The following is a 23493-nucleotide window of genomic DNA, read 5'->3' on the forward strand; positions in this document are numbered from 1 at the left end:
TTTTCAGGTTGCGAATGGGCCTCCGGAATGGATCCTGTTCACAACCAGAGATACTATTGTAAAACATTAGTATAAATTTGATCAAAAGCGTCAGTGGTTGGGTCACATATCAGGGAAAGGCTTTTTAATAAACAAAAAATGTTTTAAGCACTTGAGAGCTAGCAGCATTACTTTTTAAAACCCTTAATGGGAGAATGAATCATTTACTAAACAGAAAAATTTATAAGGGCAGGCGTGGGAGGTGAGCTTCAAGACTAGCTAAAAGTTGGGAAGTTGCACTGTCAATGAAGCAGTCAGGTGTGGTGTAGGTACCCAGTCTCTCATCTGAGCTAGGTTGACTACGGTATACAGAACATGATCCAGAGGCTTGGAAGATGGACTGCCCAGTTGCCAGCACCCCCTATTCTAGCAAGGTGACTGAGAGAACATAGGCAATATTTCAGGCATGCTTGAATGAAGCTGATTACCACGACCCATTCATACTGGTTTCAAGCCCGATTTTGGTACGGGCTGCTACTTTGGTTGTTTTGATTCATCACTTTTATTGGGCGAGAAACTTGCAAAGTGAGGGACCTGTTGGTTCTCCTTGCTGGCTTGCAGAAGCCTCTCCTCTTAACAGTGGTAATGAATAGATTTTCCTTTTGGAGGAAGGGTGCGGTGCAAATCCGATAAATCACCTTGTGAAGGGAAGATGCAAAGCAAGAGGTATCATGAATCAAAGCTACCACCTCGAATATTACAAGGCGTGTTGCAACAACCCCCTGTTTCCCAGCTACAGAATAGCTCAGCCTATGCATGTCAATCTTGCAGGGAGAAGCAGGAATCTCTATGACATGGCTGCTCAAACACACATGCGTGCACGCACACAATTGAAGCCGGAAATTAATTCACTGACACTTTTAGGTTGCTCCTTTAAGCTGTCAGCCTTTGGGACGCATGCAGAGTGGTGGCTTGCAAGTTCAATCTAGGGAACTCTTGCTTTCAAAGGAGAGACAAGGATGCTTAGTGACTGGGGCCTGTTCTTTTTAAGGATGACTCTGGGAATATATGTATCTGGTTACCGTTACAACAAAGTAGCATCTCATGGGTAGTGTCTAGTTGCTATGGGAAAAGCTGTCTCCTTATATGCCCTTCTCGTTGCCCAAAGTGTAAGGGGCCAAATGGGAAACGCTTGCTTCCAGTTTTCTCAAGTTGTTGCCTGAAGTGGTGGTACGCATTTGAAATTGCCCATGTTGTTCTGACTTGCATAGCCAAAGATGCTGCTAGAAGCTTTAAGCAAAAAAACGCACCTCTTTGAAAATCTTGGTTTCCAGTTTGCCTGGACATGTTCTCTGAAGCCTTCTGCAACAGGCCAAACCCTTGTTTTCTGGCATTCTCTTAGCAGACGAGATAAGCCAGACAGCTGATTGAACAAAAAAGGGCTGTGAGGCAACATGTTGAGGGAAAGCAGCCCTCCCCATATCATGTGCATAGAATCAGATGACTGGCTATAGCTCCATGGTGCACAGGGTAGGTTTTGCATAGATAAGGTCCTTCATTTAATGCAGTTGAAAGGATCTTGAGTCTTGGAGCTAAAATCAATCTCCTTGTGATTTTGTAGAGATGCTTCTATGCTAGTAAGGTTAGGCTAAGTGTTGGGTTAGCAGGATAATAAACATCCTTGACAATGGCAGCTTTTTACAAGATACCTTGAGAATTGCTGTTGAGAGTTGGGGACCAGTTTGTCTCACTTCTTCCTCCCCACCTCCCCCAATTTGAGACATCTACATATAAAAGCCGTTTCCCAGGGTTCCATGATGCAAATATCCCACCATGTCGTGGTACCCCAGAGTTGGTTATGCATCAGATATATGTAGGTTGACTCAGTGGGTACTGTTGTATTGTGTAGGGCAAGTGGACTGTCCATAATTTGGAACTCAGGTATATGTACATTCCTTTCATTGGGCAAGTGACGTCAATGCTCCGTGCATTGAAGGGGGTTAGACTAGATTGGCCTTTGGGTCCTTTCCAGACTTCACAGTTCTGTGAGTCTTGACACCTGCCCTAGACACTGGAGCTGCAGGTGGCAGGTTTGGCTTCCAGCCTAACTGTGTGCTGTGTGAGCACATTTGCCGTTTCTTCCAGGGAGTGACTTCGGTTTATTCTTAGTTGGGGACAGTGTTGCACTGGGTGCAAAATCAACACGGTGGACTCTTGAGTGGTTTGGGATCCCTCCTCATCTCAGAGGGTGGGTGGTGCAGTGTAAAGAGTGTGTTACACCATTGAACCAGCTCTGTTACTGCAACCTCACATGCCAATATTTGCTAACAAACTTTTAAAGTGGGGATGTAGCTGATTTGCCAGGGTGCTTTTTTAAGCAGATGAGCGCAAGGAAAGCTTTTTTCACTCCTACATTATGTTCAGACAGGTGTTTGCAAATATCTTAAGATGTATCTGTTGCTCAGTGTTCTTAGTAGCATCTATAGTTTATTTGGTATTGATAGATAATCTCTCTCTTTAAAATTCCATTTATTGTTCACTACCAAGAGGGCACTTTTGGCATTGAGGCAGGATAAAAATGACTCAGCCAACTAGAATTTAGTTTTAAAACTTGTAGGGCAGAGAATGAAATGTTCTGTTAGGTTTTTCGAAGGAAACGAATTATTTTCTCTTTCCTCCAATGCGTAGACTTTTCTGAAAAGTTTATCTCTAGCTAGGAGAACCATAGACCTTCAGCCATGCCCATATTCTTAATTCCAGAAAGGCAATGCAGTGGCTGATTCCTTTAGCTGCTCATGAACTGAGGCAGTTGTGAAAGTTATGAAAGTCAGTAAAAAATATTTTGGGGAATTAGAGGCTTGCACTCTGCTGATACAAAATGAATATGCCAAGTACCAGGCGCTGACTTCTCAATCCTTTGGCTTAGGTCATCAAGTTTTGTTTTCATCATACGGAAGAGTCTGTCCAAAAGACCAAGGGCTTTTCTGTTGCTGCTAGACATTTAAATTCCACATAAAGATTCATGAATCTTTACCGCCAGACCTACCGTATTTCACAAGTACGAAACTCATTGAGCCAAAGTAGATGCATGCATCAGGCAACCACCAATTTAGTACATTCTGCAGGCTTGTGTTCTAAGAATGCCGCCTTTCATTAAAAATACAAGTTTGTAGTCCTTATTAGGAATGGACTGAGCAGTCTAATTCAGTCCTGTTCCAGTTTGGTGCTCAACCATAGGTGCATTCCACCCTCTTCACAAAGGTATATGCATTTTGTACATCAAATGCACACTTTTGTGTGTACTTCTTGCACACCAAAACTACATCACAATATCTGGCTGGAGGTCGCAGTCAGGTCCACAAGCAAGTTTGGAATTGCTGTATTGGGTTGGCTCACTGTGAAACATATGCCAAATAAATTCCTCCTCAGTTCCTAGTCCTCACAGAGATGTTCAAAGTGACCTATATGCTTGAATATGAAAGAGTCCTCTTTGCTCCAGGATTCCTTTATTTATCGAACTGTCCCCATTTAAAGTATTTCATTTTCAACACTTTTATCCTACTCCCTGCCAAAGGAACTTAAAGTAGCATACTTTCCCCCGCTTTTGCAGATTTCCTTGCAATAACCCTGTGAAGTAGGTCATGGCAACAGGCCCCAAATCACCCAGTGACAAGAAATGCAATGAAGAAACAACCATAGAAAACTGCAGTTGGTAAAGAGCTTTAATTCTTGCTTTTCTTTCTTCTAGGTAGTTTTGTACTAGTCCTCCAACTGTGCTGACACAGATCTGACTCCTCCAGTTGCTAACCTTCCACCAGGGTCCCATTTGCACTGGCATCTTAGAAGCAAGAGCAAACCCAAAACTTCAAAGGTCAGTGGCTGGAGAGAAAGGAGTGCTCAATGCAAAAGCCTGTCCAGAGAAACTCTGGCTTGGGGAAACTTTTTCCGCAGAAGCATATTGATGACAAGTAAAACAAAGACGCTAGCATCCTGAACGGCTGAGGTGGGTGGGGGATGGAGAGAGGAAAAGGAAAATTAAAAGGTGGCCTTTTCCTCTTATCATTCAGGAAAGAAAAGATGCTGTAAACATCCATTTACTGCCCCCTCTTTTACAGGGAGTGAATATCGTCTGAGTTTTCAGCATGCAGTCAAATAGCACTTCAAAAAAGAATTGCAAAGAAGGAAATAGATTTAGCAAATGTTTTCCTGTTGAGACTGAATGGGAAGCAACATACTTTAACTTCATTTCTCTCTCCCGCACCCCCCCCCCCCAATCACTTGTGTTTTAAACTCCTCTTTCGGGATGTTTTTGGCTGACTACTGTGGTATTGCTTCAGGGCTGGCCTTTGTCAAAAGCCAGCCGTTTTCTTTTGCTGCCCTGTAGCTTCTGATAGCCTGTTTATGTCTGCAAGAGATCTCCCAGCCTACAGTTCTGGTAGTGCCTTCTCACCCCCCCACCCCACCCCTTAAGAGTGTCAGCATCAAAATGGAAGTGGTGGAGCCTTCCTGCGAACTTTAACCTCTGCTAATACTTCTCGTTTTTACCCTTGATCTAAGCGGGTCCCTTTTTTTATAGTGTAGCTAGCCGTTTTCTGTGCAGCTTTCATCAGACGTACACGAATGTCCTGGGAACTCGCTCCTTGAGGGCAAAGGTCAGTTTCCTCAGGGAAGCGTTTCATGAGAATACAGCCATGAAAACAGCGCTCTTAGCTTTCCATCGACATTTTGAGTGGCAGAAGGTTCCCCTGAAGGTGTGAAGGCAGGGACCTTATAGGCAACTGAGCACGTTGTGAAGGGCCCAAGGCCTCAGGAAGACTCCTAAGCATTACAGATTCTTGAAACCAAACCTAGCATTCTCTGTGCTGCATTACATTATTGTCAACTGCTATTTTTCTAAAAAGAAAGAAGTGCTGTAACTCACCACAAACACCTCCCTCATTCTCTTAGAATGGAAATGGCACCCACCTCAGAGATGCCAGATCTGAATTCCAGCAAGTTCCGGCTGAAAAACGCACTGGATTATTATTATCATTATCATTCATTTGTTAAATGCCTTTCACACGTGTTTCAAGGCAGTGTGCAGAATGCAATAAAACCAGACATCTGGTTGGCTGCTTTGAGTGAAGGATGCTGGCCGTAGTTGGGCCTTGGGTCTGATGCAGCTCTTATGGGTGGATTGTGAGGAGCTGACTGAAAAGACAATTAGATTTTCAGTTGTTAGTCTGAAGTGGAGGAGCGCTTATAGTTCCTGTATTGTTATTGCTTTTCTTAACCTGATAATATTTGGAGGCATCTCTGTTTCCTCCGTAATTTGTGTTGTACTGTACTCTCCTAAGAACGAAACATTGTGTGTTTGCGTGTGGAGACAGCCTGTATGAAGCTTTCAAAGTTTTACCTAGCCGAAAAAGTTTATGTAAGAAGAGATCCATTGTCTAATCCTTTGTGCTGCTTTTGCTTCTGTTTTCGGCAACTGAATATGTACCAAATTCTCTTTTTTTAACACTACTTCTCAGCTTCCCTCCTTGGAAAAAAACCACAACTTAACCTATTCTCTTTTTCTCTTCGCTCGTTGCTAACAGGTGCTGCTGAGGAAAGGCTCTCTTCTGGATTTAGGTGGTCTTCAGCTTGTTAGGCAAATACCGAAAAGCAGCACACAAGGAAAGGAAGCTTCACTAGACAGTGTCAAGAAAGGAAAATGAAGGTAATTGGTTCTGCTAGAATGACTGGTTTAAGAATAAAGCTATCCTGTAAATATTTATGTCGCTGTTGCTTAAAACAGTATGTCATTGTGGATAACTAGACAAAAATTGATATTCCTTTAGCGCAAATGGTGATGCATGGAAATTCTGTTTTTCTTCATACATCAGTGCCACAGTTCTAAACACTATTGAGTTACTGGGAATAAGTGTGATTAAATAATCTAACCCTAAGCAATGATCACTCCAAAGTGTCCTCGCTTTGGAGTAACTATACATGGGGTTAAGTTGTACATGTGCTTCAATTTAACATGCCTTTAAGAATTCCAGTTCTTTAAAAGTGAATAATCCACAGAGGTCTTCCTAACCAGAATAACTGAAGGCCTGGTTCATGCATTAGCGTAGAAGGAATTTATTTTGCATTGATGCGTCTCCATGCAGTGGTTATAATGTCTATAATTGGCTTCCAATATGGATAGGCCAGATTGTGTGGTCTGGCCGTATATCACTGATTTCTGGTGTGGAAATTTTGCAATTGGACCAGGTGGATCTTGCTGATTATGCATTGTGGAAGCCTTTTCAGTGGTAACCACACCACCATGTTTAATGCAGGGATGTTGAACTTATGGCACACTAGTAGTTCAACAACCCCCATCCTTCTTGACCCCTGGCCATGCTGGCTGGGGCTGATGGGAGTTGGAGTCCAACAGCAACTTGGGCAACAGATTCCCATTCAAGATGTAATGTATTGTATGATTTGGAATTGCTTTGTGTGTACAAAAAGTCAATAGTGTATACCTATCCAGGCCTGGCCGCCCATTCTAGCTCTTAGTGGGTTTGTTGCTCCCATGACCGATCTGATTCTCCATCTCAGAAATTCACCACCCAATTTGTTTGGGTGTTTACAGCTCCAGAGAATAAACTCGGAGGCTTAAAGCAGTTGCACAGCGGCACCACAGTTCCCAAACTGTTTTGAAGGCGCAGATTTGCTGCGTGTCGGCGTCATAATGGCAGCTGTTATGAGCTTGGGGAAGATCGCTGAAAATGGCACCGCACCATCTCAGAATGCCAAGTCCCCACCGAAACCTCTTGCTCCCAATCGGATTGGCAGGAGAAACCAGGTAAAGAATCAACACACTTAACTTTGATATAAATGGATGCCATTTCACATGAAGCAATTTTGAGGGCACCGACCACACTTATGCGCACACCCTTGGAGAAATTGGGCGGTATCCAATTCCCATTAGCATAAGGATTTCTGTTTGCATTGCAGGACTTCTCCCTCTGCGCCCTCCCCAAATCTGCTCTGGGGGTTTGGTAGACACCCAGAACAAACATAGGGTGCACAGGGGAGAGGGAGTGCAAAATCCCATTGTTCACCCAAAAGTCCATGCGCCAGTTGGAAGCTCTTGGTTGGATACCACCCATTACGTCACGAACTAATCTGAATGCTGAACTAATTTGCATGTGATCAGAGACCAGTTCTCAGTATCATGCGCTGAAGAAAGAACGCATCAAATGGTCAAATGCAGCTGTCAAGCCATTCAATTTTTTAATTTAAAGACCTGCCACTGTGTTCTAAAGCCCATATCTTCTTTATGTGAACCAGAAACAACAGCCCACTAGTTTGTTGGGATTAAAATAAAAACAAAAACGAATGCTGCAATTCTTACGAATCTTTTTAAAGGGTTTGTGGCAGGACCAAAATTCCTGTGCAGCTTGGCAAAGCATGTGTTTCCCGCCATTGACCTAAGGCTTGGGTATAACTTTACACAGGCTGGGATAGCTGGGATAGCAGGCTTGTTGGTTTTTGAATGTCTGATGTAGATTTTTTCAGTTTCGCTGTTCTGTATGGGACAATGGCAATAAAGATTATCGTAACACTGGAAAACAAGAATTTCTTGATCCCAGAGATAGTCAGATTGTTGGATACTCTGCAGTATAGCTCACAGAACACTGTGTGTGTTTGCATACCCTATCAGGGGCTTCTTAGCTTGATTCCTTCAGGGAGGACAAAATTTCGCAGCTCAGCTTTGGAACAGGGTGGGTGGCGAAGACCCTACTGTACAGCTGACTGCTGCAAAAGCATGAAGGGTGGGTGGGTTGGCTGTGTGTCGTTTTTTGCTTGGAGCCACTGACCTTTTAATTCCACCAGCCGTTTCACTGGGCGCTGGATCAAGGGAGAAAATGTGACGGGATTAAGAGAGATACTTGCGCTATAAAAATAAATAAATAAGGGAGGAAGGCCAAGAATGGCTTTCCCTGTAGGTCAGCACAGAAGTTAGCTACTAATTAGGTTTTACTGTTCAAACCATCCTGTGATACCTAGACAGCATGCAGGCAAATGAGCCCCATTTTTTTTCCTGGGGGAGCTACCCGCCAAGGCTGTTGCAGGTTGGGTGAAGTGTTTTCACCAAACAGCAGTCCCCTCTGTCTAATTGAAGGGAGTGGCAATTGCAAGATTGTGCATAGGAAATCTCTGGCATGGTGAGAGAAGTGGGAGCAGAGAGATAGAGAGGGGAGAACCGTGGATTGTTTGATTTCCGGCAATCAGTCTTACTGTGGTTGTTCTGGTACTATTGGTCATGTTGTGCGGATGCCTGATTATCGTCTTCCAAAGCAACTACTCTAGTCCGAACTTAAAAATGGAAAGTGTAATGCTGGTGGTCAACAAAAGAGGTTTAAAGACTGTCTCAAGGCAAATCTTAAAAAATGTAGTATAAACACCAACAACTGGGAAACACTGGCCTGCAAGCACCCCAGTTGGAGAACAGCCTTTACTAAAGGTGTCATGGACTTTGAAGACACTCAAACTCAGAACGCAAGGGAGAAACGTGCTAAGAGGAAGGCACGCTTGGCAAATCCACACCATGATCAACTCTCACCCGGAAACCAATGTTCCCACTGTGGAAGGACGTGTGGGTCCAGAATTGGCCTACATAGTCACTTACGGACTCATTGTTAAAACCGTGTTTATGGAAGACAGTCTTACTTGGCTACAAGTGATTGCCAAAGAAGAAGATTGGTCTTTATAGAAAAATGAAACCATTTTCTTAAAAAGCTGTGTGCCTTGGAAATACCAAGCAAAAGAGATGTTGGTGGCTTTTTAGGAGCTGCGTATACACTTTCTAAAAGTGTTTGGCTAGCCACTTCCATAGAATGTAGAACCAGATGAATTCCTGCCCCAAATATAGTAAGATTTTGGATTATTTGGGAGATGCCTTTTGACTATTCTTCTGGCCAATTGACAGTAAATTGACAGACAGCTCTTAAAAATCCACCATATGTTGCATCACCTTTTTGTGGAAATAACTTTTTGGTCAAGGTTTCATTACCCATTTTAATTTTTAGTTCCTTCATTAAGTGTTAGTTGTGACAGACGACTTAGTTTCTGGTTAGGATTATTATCCCGTTGAAAATCACACCATGTTTCCTCCCCTCCTTTAATTTGTGTCACGAAATGGGGGCTCTTTTGACTCCTTCTACGAAAGGGAAAGTAGAGTAACGTTACACAGAATGCCTAAAGAGATGTTTGCTGCTAGTGGAGGAGTGTCGGGTCACTTTAATAAAGTCAGAGTTGTTATCAGATTAGCTGGTACTTTTGTCTCTTAACTTGGGGAAGTACTCTTCCGTCATCGCAGAGCTGCATGTTAAAATTCTCTAGCCCAAGCTGGAGAAGTTATGCTAAACTGTTTGTGCTTGAGACTGGGTCAAACAAATCCTCTTCCTTGGACTGCTGCTCTCTTGTCTGGTTCACTGCTGTTATGGTATGCAACCTGGACCCTGAGTGAGTGCTAGGAAGAGGTTTTTTGGGGTTGGGTTAATATTAAATCAGAAGGCTTGCACTAATCAACTCTGGCAGTGTCACACTGTGCATGTTGCTCTTTGCTTTCAAGGTGAGAAGTAATCGCCCTTTGTTGATTTGCCGATTTCAAAGGGGGCCATTGTCGAAAGCAAGGCTTCGAAACAATTAATAGCATTGCATTGAGAGATAGCTAGCTCCTTCCTCCAGCAAGGAGAACCGTAGCCTGATTTCAGAGAATAGCCCTGGGGATTAAGCACTGAAATGGTCAGCACAGCTGCAAGGATTTTCCTCCCAATATTGTTTGTGCTCTCGGCTCTGAGACAACATTTAACAGGGCTGCAGTAAAATTGGATCTGAAGGCTGTTCCTATAAACTAACACGAAAGGTCCTTGGGAGGAGCTGTGTGCAGGGTGCACATGAGTGTTTGGATGGGAACATGTGCACGCACATAGGTGCGTTAGGCAAAATATGCATAATAATAATAATGGCAGTCAAGGGGAGGTGGGTGTCTCCTGTTTCAGACCCTTGAAATTTGTTAGGCAGCAGGGTTCAGGACTAGCGAAAAGAAATTGCTTTACCCGATGATCTTTAAGCTTCAGGGGACACGCAGCTAGAGGAAATGGCCAAGGCTGGAAATATAAATGGATTGAAGGACAGGTGAGGAATCTTAACACCCATGCCCATAGTGGGTGGAGTCAGAGGCAAAAGGTGGGCGGAGCAGCTGTTGAGATACTACTTCTGCACAGTAGGCTGATCCTCTCACTGATGAAAGGAGCTGATTTACAACCACACTTTTACTGATTGGCAGTGGTTTTCTTTGAAAAGAATAATTAAAAAAACCCTGATACGTGAAAATAGCTCAATGCAAAAAAAGATAGATGGAAATAGTTGGATGCATTTGTATATCTGAGTGTTACGGAATCTCATAGGAACAATGCAATGAGTCCAAATGGTCTCCGGGAGAGAACTTGGGCCCGAGCAGCAACCACATCAGAAAACTTAGAGTTTTGTGATAACCTGTTAAATAGCAAATCGTTATGGCATGAGCTTCAGTTCTTCATCAGATGCATTAAGTGCTATCCTGAGCGGACATGTCTCTCTATATGCATGGTTGGAGAGGGAACAGCCTTCTCCAACATAATACCCAACAAATGTTGTTGACTCTCATCATCTCCAGCCATTACTTCTGCTGGCTGATGCTAATGGGAGTTGTAGTCCAAAACATATGCGCATAACATTCCTTGTGTGTCATTTCTGTGTCAAGATAATGCCAACTCGGAGTCTAAATTAATCCCCTTAGGGTGAAACTTACTTCTGAGATCCAATGGGCTCTGATAGCCCATTGAGATAGTAGATAGCTTTTGCACATGTGACTGGACTACAACTTCCATCATCCCTAACCGCTGTCCATGTTGGCTGGACCTGATGGGAGTTGTACTTCAAGAACGCCATATTGGCTGTCCCTGATTTAGGTTAATGTTGTGGGGTCCAGACGCTTTTCTGTTACCAAATCTTATTTTCTCTGTTAAACTAGAGTCATTTTGAAATTGGTAATAACTGCTAGGAATTCAAAGGGGATTTTCAGACCCCAAACACAGGTTGATAGGGAAGAAAAAGAGGATGATGAAGGCAGCTGGGTACCTGCAGTGCTATATATAACATATGATGCAACTCTTCGACTTTTAGTGACTCTTGAAGCTTAAACCACCGGTTCAGCCTTGTCTTCAGAATGGAAATGATGTCCTTGTTCATAATGGAGTAACGAAAGGAGAGTAGAGTTAGTAGAGAGGCAGGATTCTTTCGAAACAGGAGTGTTTGAACTTTACTGATAAGGCAGCCTTGTGTTTAGCAATCACCAGGTTCCTGTAGGCGACCAGGAGTTCTGTGCAGGTTGAGGAATCCAGGAATATCCTGTGCTCAACCAGTCTGCCTGCCTTGCCTTCCTTTTCCTTTTGCTAGCTTGCCATGATGCTCGTAGTCTGTGTTCCCCTTCCTTGTACTGCCAGCAAGGAAACAAACACAGGTTACTAGCTTCTTGGCTGGCCAGTAGCTTTTATGGGCTTATCTGCAAGCCTACAACAAAGTGTGGGAAAGAAGTGCCCTGTTCTGTGGAATGGGGGGCGGGAATCATGTTGCCTGTTTTAAAACAATTGGGCAAGAGAAGACTTGGTTCAAGCCAAAAGTTCCCATTCTGTCCTTGGTTGGAAAGGCTGGTGTCTTAGTCAGCCTCTCAAGGGCATCCTTACAAAAAAACACAGGATGTTCTTCTCTTACATGAGAGTAGATTCATTTTAATTTCTGATTGCAGCAGCTCTAAGGAAAGTGTCAATCATGCCTACATCCAGCCTCTTTCTTTGAATGCAAATGCCACTCTTGCTCACCCTACCACCCAAAGGGCACGATGAGCTTATTTAGGATTTCCTTGCAGCTTTCAACAATGAGACTAGATCTCCTTCCAAGGGAGGGAAACTTGGGATCCTCCAGGAAATGGGGCTTATTGCCAAGTGGGTGTGGCTCGTACTTGGGGCTACACGTGAAGACGCTATTGGAATGGCTGGTGCTGAGGGTGGAAGCCTACTGCTTTGTCATAGAGGTGTGATGCAAAGCCTACACTTACGCCAGGGGTGTGTGGGCGACTTGTTCTCGTGAAGCATCCTGTGGACAACTTTTAAAAGAAAAGAAAGGGGGAAGATCTCTTCTGTTAGCACAAACATCCTGGCCAAGTTGTAGCTGGGGAAGTTTCAGACTGGCCAACCTTTCAGCTTGCTAAGGGAATTTATTTCTTCCTTGTACTATTGTTGTAATTTTCTCTCTCCACCCCCCAACTCCTTATTTTTAGCTGTTCCTTTTTTTTTTTTTTTAGTTCATAGCATTTCCTTTCCCCTTGTAGTCCCCTCTCCACCAATGTGAGGGGTTGTCGGAAGCTTATTGGAGGATCAAGAATGTTTGACAAGGTCATTTGAATTAAGAGAGACAGCCAATCTCTCATCATTGAGCTTCCCTGCAGTGGGAACGTTGGGTGCGTTGTATGTGTGAGGGTGGCAGCTGCTGGCATCCTATATGGATTGAGTTCCCCTTTGCAGTGGAGTGCAGTGCACAAATGAAAGCAAAAATCAATTTGTCCCATGCAGAGAGGAAACCGTGAAACCACCCTTGCACCCAATTCATAACCAAATACAGGTATCCAGGTGCAAAGGGACCTGTGGTCCTCCAGGGGAGGAGAGGAGGAGCATAAAGAGAGAAGGGGTGTCTCTGCTCGGTGGGGGAGATTCCTCACCTCTACCTTAAGTTTTTGAGGTGGAGAAACCGAGGTGTGCCATGTTACTTATTCAGATCCCATCTGGTGTAGTTCCAAGACGGCGCATTATGCATGTGTAGTGAAAGTGCATAGGGTGAGAGGAAGTTTTCCTCCCTCTCTCACTATAATGAAGCTAAATGGTTGTAGATTATAGGATAGGCAAAAGGAAGCACATACTTCAAGCAGCACATTGCATGGAACTCTCTCCCTCAAGATACGGTAATAATGGGCAACCATAATGGCCAACCGGTTTGGATGGCTTAGAAAGGACTTTAAATAAATTCATGGAGGGTAAAGTTTATCAGTGGCTGTTTTGCTAGCCATGAAGACTGTGGGCTATTTCAAGGATCATACCCCTGAATGCTACTCCCTAAACAACAACTGTTGGAGGTGTGCATTGCTGTCATGTCTTAGCTTTTGCATTTCCCAAAAAGCCATCTGGTCATCCACTGGGTTGGATTGGGTAGACTTTTGGCTGGGTAGACCTAATGCTTGATGAAGGATTAGGTTCTAGCCAACATCCCGCACCACACTCAATTTCACTGACTCAGACTGTGATTTCAAATTTATTTTTCTTTCTTTTTCTAAAAAGAGTCTCATTTAGAATAATTTCCTGTGTAAATTTATGTTTTATTGCTGCATATGCATTCTCTGCATGAATGGGCAAGGGATAAAAACCTCAAGTCTGTAAATTTTAAATTACTTTTAAAATGTGTGTTATGATTGATTTCTTATTTTAAAAAACTTAAAAATTATTTTGTATGCAGGAAACAAAAGATGACAAGTCTTCCTATACCTGCCCTCTTTGTGAAAAGATTTGCACTACTCAGCATCAGTTGACAATGCATATTCGTCAGGTAAGCCGGTGACTTTTTAAAATCTTTTTTTTAAAAAATTGAAGGTGTCTTCCTTGGAGACAAACAACTATCAGTACAATAAAATGCACAGACATTATAGTAGGCTATCAGCTTGTTTCCTTATGCTTTCTTCCCTCGCTCCCTCAACTGTACATTTGCATTTACTGTCCTTCCCATTATTATTTTTTTGCCACTTCTTAAGGTTTCCTTCCCCCTTTGGTAGTATAGTAAAATAATCAGAGGTTTTACAAAGCTACTCTGCCAAGGAAGAAATGGTCTGTAGTTTCAGCATAAGCCTTTCAGGTCCCAAGCGAATTTAGCCAATTTGGTGCTTTTCACAGTTTGGATACGGCATACCTATACCTCCTTGACCCACCCCATTTCTGCCAGTGTCTAGGGGGGCTTCAGGTGACATAAGCATCGTTTGCCTATGTACCTTGTTTCTCCACCAGCAGAGATGGACCTAGGTCATGTGCTAAAAAGCTCCTCAGCCAACTTTTTGGGGAGTATAGAATTGCACCCTTACCCAGGTATGCCATGCTTTTTTAATATATATATATCTTTATTAATTTAAAATAAATACATTTATGAAAAACAGACGTACATACAAGTAAACAAACATACAAACAAACAAACAAACAAACATATAACAGAAAAATCAAACAAGCCACCACACTATAAGATATAAGAAGATTACTATAATGATCATCATATATACTCCTGGTATTGAACACAATTATAAAATTTATAGAAAAGAAATTTAAAACTGACTTCCATTTAATCTCACTGTACTTTGTCTGTCCATTACTTTATACCGCACAGTTACATATTTCTTATATAATTTCTTTTTACCTTCCTACAAACTTATATTTATACAATACAGGGATCAGTCTAATTCTGCCAAGATGTTTCCCTTTATTCCATAGTTTTCTAAATATTCTTTAAAGATTCTCCAATCCTTATAGACTTTTTGTTTTGGTTGGCCTCTTACTCTTCCTGTCGCTTTCGCTAGCTGCAGATATGCCATGCTAATTTTAAATGCATTGCATTAAACCTTCTTAGATGATGATGATGATGGTTGCAGTTGACTGACATGTCCTTGAAGCTGCACAGGAGGAACTCAAAACCAACAATCTGTTGCTTTCTTTAGCATAACACGGACACTGGAGGGACAGACCATTCCTGCAGCATCTGTGGAAAGTCTCTGAGCTCCGCAAGCTCCCTCGACCGCCACATGCTAGTCCATTCTGGCGAAAGGCCTTACAAATGTTCGGTGTGTGACCAGTCCTTCACCACCAATGGAAACATGCACAGGTGAGAGCTGGCCATGAGGTGACAGTGTGGGAAAAGGTTGATAAATGTGAGAGTGTATGTTGGTGACCGTTTACTGAATGCCCTGTTCCACCTGAGGGCTGCAATTCAAAGAATCCCTTCTTTTCGGCCTCCTTCCAGCAGCTCCTTGCATTTGTCCCTTAGAATCATAGTCATATGATCATAGAGTTGGAAGGGCTATCTAGTCCAACCCCCTGCAATGCAGGAATGGACAGTGTGTTTGGTGGTGGATATTTGAAAACCCTGCACACATCTGTTTGTGATGCCCATGGATCGTGGCGCTTTTCTCCAACAAGTTTCCAAGTACCAATAATTTACTAATACTCAAGAAGGTTCTTGTCATTTTTAGGACCCAGCTAAAAATACAGTCATACCTTGGTTTGCGAATGCCTTGCGAGTCGAACGTTTTGGGTCCTGAATGCCGCAAACCCGGAAGTGAGTGTTCCGGTTTGCGAACATTCTTTGGAATCCGAACGTTCGACGCACCTTCTGCGGCTTCCAGTTGGCTACAGGAGCTCCCTGCAGCCAATTGGAAGCCACGCCTTGGTTTCTGAACGTTTTGGAAGTCAAACGGACTCCCAGAATGGATTCTGTTCAACTTTTGAGTTACCACTGCACTAAAATACTGCCCCTCTAAAGGCATCCCTAATTTGTGCTTGATTTGTATGTTGCATCATATATACTTCCGTTCCTGAAATGTGTTGCTGCTAAACGACAATACTTCTTTCTAAAATGGGCAGTTTTATAAGACTTCAGTCCTATGCATATACTTGTGGAGTGGGGGTGGGGGTGGGGTGGGGAGTAAATACCAGTGAACTACGGTGGGGCTTCGCTTCCAAGTAAGCCCATGTAGTTAATAAGCCTACACGAAAGCGAATCCACAGGAATTGTGAAGGGTGTAAAAGCTGGTAAGGGACGTGGGTGGCGCTGTGGGTTAAACCACAGAGCCTAGGACTTGCCGATTAGAAGGTCGGCGGTTTGAATCCCCGCGACGGGGTGAGCTCCCGCTGCTCGGTCCCTGCTCCTGCCCACCTAGCAGTTCGAAAGCACCTCAAAGTGCAAGTAGATAAATAGGTACCGCTCCGGCGGGAAGGTAAACAGTGTTTCTGTGCACTGCTCTGGTTCGCCAGAAGTGGCTTAGTCATGCTGGCCACATGACCCGGAAGCTGTACACCAGCTCCCTTAGCCAATAAAGCGAGATAGGTGCCGCAACCCCAGAGTCGGTCACGACTGGACCTAATGGTCAGGGGTCCCTTTACCTTTTTAAGAGCTGGTAATGGATGCTTCCTGTCAAGGCCCAACTTGGCATCATGTGAAAGATCCATATTGGACTCTTCAGAATCTATTGTCATTTTTGTTCCTGATGCTTTCGTGTAGTTGCCAGGAGGAGGAGTGACTTGGATTGGTAAAACTGGCACTGTCGTCCCCCCCCCCCGCCCCTCCATGGCTGATAGCAAGGTTTGCAGGTGAGTGGGATTTCATTAGGGAACTAGAGCAGAGAGAAGTTGTTAACACCTCTTGCATCACAGCTGTAATACGCATTGCACTTCTCCACCCCAAGGTTTGGTACTCTGTGCAAGGAGCAGTATGAAATGAGATAGGGATCTTTGTAAACCGATTGCTAATCACAGAGCGGTTTGTATTAACTTCGTGTCTCTAGGCAGATCTTCAGATGTGAGCTTTAAAGCACAAATTTCTAGGGAGGCAAGCCCAGAGGGGAGGGTGATTTCCCTGCCACCCACCCCCTCAAGAGTTTTATAGGACACTCTGTTTCCCAGGATGATCATACTCTATGCTAAAGAGCCGAGATGCATTCCCAGTGATGCAAAATGAAATGCATGCAGATGCAGCTTGAAACATAGGCAGATGCTTTATTTGCACCCAAGAATTCTCAATTATTTTTTATTTTGAATTAGATGCTTTTTTTTTGGCCAGGTAGAGAGATCCAATGCCCAAATGAGGGAGAGGGACAGATAAGTGAGCAGCAGATGACCTTTTTCAGGCTGGTGGTCATGTACTTTCATTGGGAGCCTTTTGGGTGCCATGAGCTGCTAGTTTGCACAGCCAAATGCAACATTGGGCAAAGCAATGAATGTGATTCTTTTGTACAGTGGGCAAGCCCTTTATCCTCCCCACCCCTCACACAACCCTTTTCATCTTCTATCCAGGCAAGGAAGAGGCAGTTCAGGTGACACATTTAAGCTAGGCAATGTCACTCAAGGAGGGGAGTGTGGGGCAGAGTTGATCAGGGGCAGAGTTGATCAGAAGCACAGTTTGAGGAGCGGGGTCAGCCCTGAGAAGGGTGTGTGGCCTTCAGAGGAACACTGAGGGTCAGGCGTAGAAGGCTGGAGGCCCCTGGGACTGAGATGTCTCCCCACCAACTCTAGCAGTACTTTTCTTTATGAAGAAAGCACACAGAATTTGATATAATCAAATGCATTCTTCTAGTAAGCTCTCAGATATGTCTACGCACCATATAGCCTCCTTGCATCTTGGTTTCTTAAGAACGTCCAGTCAGATGCCTTCAGGAAACCTTCCAGCAAGGTGCTAAGGTAGCAGTGTGTCCCTGCTTAACATTCAGAGGTGTGCTTCTCTTGCACTTGGAGGTTCTCTTTAGCTGTCCTTGGCTAATGACTTTTGCTTTTCCTACTCCATGAATTCGTCTAGTCCAGCCTCCTCCATCCAGGTGCTTCCAGGAATACAATTCCTACCATCCTTGACCTTGGACCATGCTGGCTAGGGCTAAGGGGAGCTACAGTTCAACAACCCCTGGAAGAGAGTCTGGCATGGGAAAGCTGGTTTAATCTTTCCTAAAGCCACATATATAGTGGATATTGCTGTGCTGTATAGTCGTTCAAGGAGCAAACCACGGTGTTGGTATTCCATCGCTCTCCTTAATACTTTTCCATGCACTGACCCAGCAAAATAGTGTCAGGTTGACCATGCATCTTCCCTATCTTACAGTTTAATGTTATGGAGAAGCCCATTATAAGAGAGAGGCAGCAATGATGTGTTTGCAGAACCACTTTGGCGAGCTGTGCACCTCGGGAGACAAATGAGCATAGAATTTATGTTGACACCACTTGCCGTATCTTTCTGCTCTGCAGGGCTGCCCATTCAGATTTCCTGAGATGTGTGCCTTAGGTAGGATCTTGGTAAAATGGTCACTGCCTTGCTCCAATGCACCTAGCTACTTTTGTCCTAGCTGTTTGCACAAACCAAGCACTTTTTATCCCAACACCCCATGCTGCTGCTTCCTCGGTCACATGGGCAGAATCCTGCAGCTTCAGTTATTATCACTCCTGATCGGAGAAACAAGAAGAACATTGCTCATCTCCTATGCCGCTTTCCCAAGACACATGTTGCCAACTCCCTAGAGACTATATATGAAAAAGAGAAGAGGCTCAGAGAGGAGGAGATGTCTTAACTGCTTCCCTAAATGCCTTATCTTGTGCAATCCTTGAGCTATTGTTTTTTTTCAAAAAACAACAACAGATTTGCTGAGGCTTAGTGTGAAAGTTCCAAATAAGCTATTGAAATCCCACCCCCCAATTCCTTCCCCATTTAAAACTTGAGACGCCTGTGGAATTCTGGTCAGGTCCAGAGGGCAGTGCTGGAGGTGCTGCCATGCTCCATTGATAAAAGTAAATACGAACTTAATACGTGCAGGTTTGCAGTTTCCTTCTCGAGTCAAAAACTGGTGCCAGAAGACATCCCATTCCCTTGAGAAAACAGTGAGCTTATCCTGAATCAAGCAAAGGCGGGGCTCTTTGGGCTGAAATGTTTCAAGTTGCTGCGCTTGAGTCATATCTGCAAGGGCATGCCTTGTGCCACGCATGTTAATAACATGCCTAGATTTCTTTTCCAAGGAAAAAAAACCCTATTCCAAATTGCACTTCCTTCAACCATTTTTACTCAACTTCCCCAACTTTCCGTGCAGGTGTTCCCTGTTGCCCTATCCTAGTTGCATCTCGTGGCATTGTCCCAAAATACAATGTGTGTTTCAAACACAACAGCTTGGCTATTAATTCCATCTTCTTGGAGGCTTTGCTTGCAAGGTAACAGGCCGCAGGAGAGAAGGCATTGACATCGATTAATGATGCATTAACTTCTATTAACAAGGCAGGTTTGCAAAGTGAGGGCCTTCTGGGGTTGGTAGCTTTCTGCCAGGGTGAAACGTGTACCTTGGACAAAACCGCATCTATCATTCCATCACCCCGACCTTCAGCATGCTTAAGTGGTTAAGGTAGATCCCCCTTTTCCTTCAGTGTTGTAGACTTTTTGCTTTTTAAAAATCTAATTCTCTAAAATAAGAGTATTAAAAAGATGAGCTAAGTAGGGGGGGTGGGGATTGGATTTCGCATACTCCTATAGTCCAGTGGTACTAATTACCTTGGGTCTATTCCTCACTAGAGGTCTTTAGCGAGAGGCTCCATTGGAGATGCTCTAGCTCTAGATTGCCTGCATCATTCAAGGGATTGGATTAGGTGGCTTTCAATTCTGATGCTTCTCTGAACCTGCAAACTCAATCGATCACATTTAAGAGGCAGGGGTCTTTTTCTTTTTACACAAAAAGAGAGACAGACAAAGTTCCAGTCTTTTGTACATGGTACATCTTCTGAACTTTTCCTTCCTGTGCCTAATCCTCATAAAAGGCAAACTGGTTTAGACACGATCTCGCTGATAGCATCTTCCTGAAGTGCCTGTTTGTTTTCTCACCTGGATGGTCGAGTTTCTGTTGTCAGCCTTAAAGATAAAGCCTCAAAGGGCACACGGAAGTTTTCCTGCCCAAACCTCTTCGTAATGAAACGGGAGTGTGATTTCAGTGGGGCTTGCGCCGGAGAACATGGATTCCTCCTGTGAGCTTCTCTCGAATTGCTCATAGCTTCTGCCCCTTTGTTGTCACTCTTGGGTCTAAATTTCCCTGTTGTGCCAATTCTGCAGGACAGAGCTTGAACAAAATGTCCTTTAACAAGCTGCCCTACTTACTTTAGACTGGACTCTTTCATCACACTGCACCTTGCGTTTTAACCTCCCTTTAAGTACCTGTTTACCAACATAGCTTATTAAATAAATGGCCGGAGTCTTAGCTGCATGGTGTTCTCTACAGATGGCGGCTGACTCTAGCTCCTATCAGCCTCAGCCAGCATGACCTGTGGTTAGAATTTGGGAACTGTAGTTCTATATCTGGAGGGTCACAGGTTCCCCACCACTGCCTTAGCCATTAGGCTGGCATAGCAGCAGTCATTGGCTCTTCTGTGCAGAAGTGCTGAGCCATGAATTCAGGGGGGCGGGAAGTAATAGTGCAGAAGAAATTACCCCCCAGCGTTGCATATTGATGGCTTTGAAAGCAGCCCTCATCCCTAGATATGTTCCAGCATATTAGAGTTGCAAGAGAAGGGGGCGCTTGACTGCAGGTTCTGTCACATGATGTGGAGCAGGGTTCTGTGGTTCATCCACACTTGCTCACTAGAATGTGGCCTGTGGACTGACCTTTGCATGTTGAGAAATCAGGCTTATAGATTTCCTCAGATTGCATGGCGTAAGACTGCATAGCTCAGTAGCAGGGGACAGGTTTGCATCCTGCAGTTCCCAAATCCAGTCTCAGGCTCGGCTCCTGTTCAGAAGAATCAAGTGATGGCAAGGTGATGGGAAAGACTGCTGGCTGAGACCCTGGAGACCTGCTGCCAGTCAGAATGCAAAATGCCAAACTAGATAGGCAATTAGTTCAACCTGAGATAAGATAACTTCTGCCAATATTCTTCTGGGTTATATTAGGTTTTGAAGGGGTGTGTGTGTGACAACAACCTGAGCTCACTTTTAAAACTCTTCACACTGGTGAGATGGATACTATAATGTGATTTCTTTCCTTGTGTGGATTGATCTTTGGTCACCTCTGCTTGCACCATAACAACGTAATCTGTAGAAGCTTTGTTTTCCAAACCATTCTATTCATACTTGTATTTTTGAATATCTGCATATGTTATGCTTTGAGTCTCCTTAAGTAATTTCAGAGGCAGAAGAAATAAATATGGTTTTGGTGTCCGAATTAGTGCATTTAAACCAAACAGAGCACATGAGCTGCCACAAAGCAAGTTTGTGCTGCTCTCAGGCACTACGCATGAGAATCCTAAGAATGCAGTTTACAACGATCAAGGTTGTGGAGATAAGCCTGGAGGCCTGGTAGTGATTCTTGATGAAAACTCAGCACACTAGTAAAAAAATGCCCACTCCCAAGAAAGGACCAGTGTCCATCTGTTCCAAATTCCAAGATCCTTTCGTTGCCCGTAGTCTTGCAAAAAAGGGTCACATTTTAAAAGTTCACTTTCGCTCGTGGCTCCTCCTCTTCTTCCATCGCATTTGCAATGAACAATGTATTTTTATCTAAAAATTATTAATTGGCCATTCCTTCATATCCATGACATGCACACAATTGCTCTCCATTTTTGTTAATTATGTGCAATGGAAATATGCAACGTGACTGTACCTCTAAACTTCGTTGTGTGGCATTTTCGTTTTTAAGAAGTTCTATATGGGGGGGGGGCGTGTTTTGCTGCTTTCTGTGTAAAGTTAGCTCCTTTGTCAGAAGGCTAGCGCCAAAAATCAAAGGAAGTAAAAGAGAGAGGCAACGTCTCAAAATCATGCTGGCAAATTGATCTGTAATAATAGTTCTAATATTAAAAAAAAGTAAAATGCCCAGCAAGCATAGCTGTCAACTTTTCCCTTTTCTTACGAGGAATCCTATTCGGAATAAGGGAATTTCCCTTTAAAAAAGGGAAACATTGACAGCTATGCCAACAAGTTGCAGTTTATGGCTCGCTTTCTCGGAGGCAGAAGAAAAGTGTTCTTCTGTCAAGGCGACACGTGTGCAAAAAGTATTTGTCAGTAGCGTTTTGAGGTTTCGCCGTCCCTTTCCTGTTGCTTGGTGCCTCCTTCGTGTCTCCTTTCCCCCGAAGCACATTGCTCAAATAGCAAGGCTTGTTAATTTTCTTTCTGTGACTTACACGTCACCCCTTAATCTTTTCAAACCCAAGTTCATGCACTGGGTGTGGAGGTGTGTGAGAGAGTCCCCATCCATGAGTCTTCAGATGTTTTGGGAATTCTGCTCTCCGGCTTTGATCTTGCCCTGAGCCTAGGCGTGGGTTCTCCTAACAGAATTACTGTATAGTAGTTTGTGTTATATGCAGAATGTATCCCTAGAACCTAAGGTCTTGGAACAGATTGGATGCAGTCTAAGGACATGTTCACAGGATTATTTGTTTTGGGGGTTGTGTGCAATGCAGGCAATGTGTCTCGCCAGCACAGACCACCTGCGCGGTTGCATTATTCCCCTCAGATACCGAGGAACTGGTAGGGTCTGCATATCCTCACTTATTACCAAGAAAGGGAAAATCCTAGGAAGAAGTCACAATTTATTCCTAGGGTGCTTATAGTTGTGACCTATGTAGCACCAAGAAAGGACTAAAAGCAATGGGGCAACTTGTTGAACAGTGGCATGTATAATGGAAAAATAATAATAATTCTGTGTTCCTTTGGGAGCATTTGCAGGTGTGCCCTGAATTGCTTTGCATCAGATAATTTAAACATGGGATTTCAGAGCGACCGTTAGAAAAGCCCTGCTGGCTCAGGCCCAAACACCCATGTAGTCAAACATTTCATTTTCACAGTGGCCAGCTAGATGCCCATGGGGATCCTGCAACAACAACTTTCTCTGCACTTGTGATTCCCAGCAACTTGCATTCAGAGGCATGTTGACAGCGAAGACGCACAACTCCGTGGCAGAGTGATGGAAATGTTTTCAGTTTAGTTCTAAGCGGTGTAGCTGCTGATCTTTCTCTCTGCAGGAGAAGTACAGCTTAATGCTGATCTTTCTAAATCATTCTTTGAGAGCAGACATGCTTTGAATGGAATGGAGCAATAGCCAATCCTAGCCCCTTTAGAGTTGAGTATGAGAAAGAGAAAGTGAGATGTTTGCAAGCACACATACCTTAATTTTTTAAGTGTACACTTAAAAAAGTGATGTGGTCCCTTTATATTTTTGTAATGTTATATTTACCAACCTTGGGTCAGTTCTGTGTTAGCATAGGCACCATTTCTGTAAGTGGTGAGTTCTGTTCCCCATGCTGACTTTCTCTCCCTTTCCCATATGGTTTATCATCAAGTCTTTACGTTACAATTGTCCAGGACATAGAATGCTCCCAGTGTCATGTTATTCCGCCTTGCTTGTTGTTATGAGCATTGTCAGCCAACTTCTTATGTATGGTTTACGCTCTTGATCATTCGAGTCTGCAGGCAAGTTGCGTGCAAAATGAGAAAATGGGAGGTGATGTGACAGGCAAACTCCCATGCTGAATTTCAGTTTCTTTGTCTTTACTCCCCTTTTTAAAAACACACACACACACACACACACACAAAAAACAGAATAAAATTGGTGACAGTTTCTTGGTCTTGTTTAAAAGAGAGCTGACAAGAAAGGTACATTCTGATATTTGCTCATTCTTGCATGCCGAAGCAGAACCAGTTGGG

General features: G+C 43.7%; 1 protein-coding gene and 1 long non-coding RNA gene across 14 annotated transcripts in view; one reads left to right on the forward strand and one right to left on the reverse strand.

Moving 5' to 3' along the window:
• The window catches only part of LOC309348104, a 436068-nt gene that overhangs the window by 99862 nt on the left and 312713 nt on the right, over nt 1-23493 (reverse strand). The window lies entirely within an intron of this gene.
• The window catches only part of RREB1 (ras responsive element binding protein 1), a 126760-nt gene that overhangs the window by 65777 nt on the left and 37490 nt on the right, over nt 1-23493 (forward strand). For 9 of the 13 annotated variants that reach the window (XR_014159125.1, XM_081872972.1, XM_081872966.1 and 6 more), the window contains 5 exons: nt 3728-3850; nt 5559-5680; nt 6584-6796; nt 13546-13635; nt 14786-14949. Coding sequence is in view for 12 of the 13 variants with exons in the window: in XM_081872972.1 (XP_081729098.1) it covers nt 6683-6796; nt 13546-13635; nt 14786-14949 (368 nt within the window). In the remaining variant the exon portion in view is untranslated. Of the gene's footprint in view, nt 1-3727; nt 3851-4572; nt 4632-5558; nt 5681-6583; nt 6797-13545; nt 13636-14785; nt 14950-23493 lie in introns of those variants that run through there. The other 4 variants (XM_081872967.1, XM_081872977.1, XM_081872976.1 and 1 more) reach the window with 2 other exon arrangements.

Source organism: Podarcis erhardii (assembly GCF_964252035.2).
Source record: "Podarcis erhardii genome assembly, chromosome: 8".
Taxonomy (NCBI): Eukaryota; Metazoa; Chordata; class Lepidosauria; order Squamata; family Lacertidae; genus Podarcis; species Podarcis erhardii.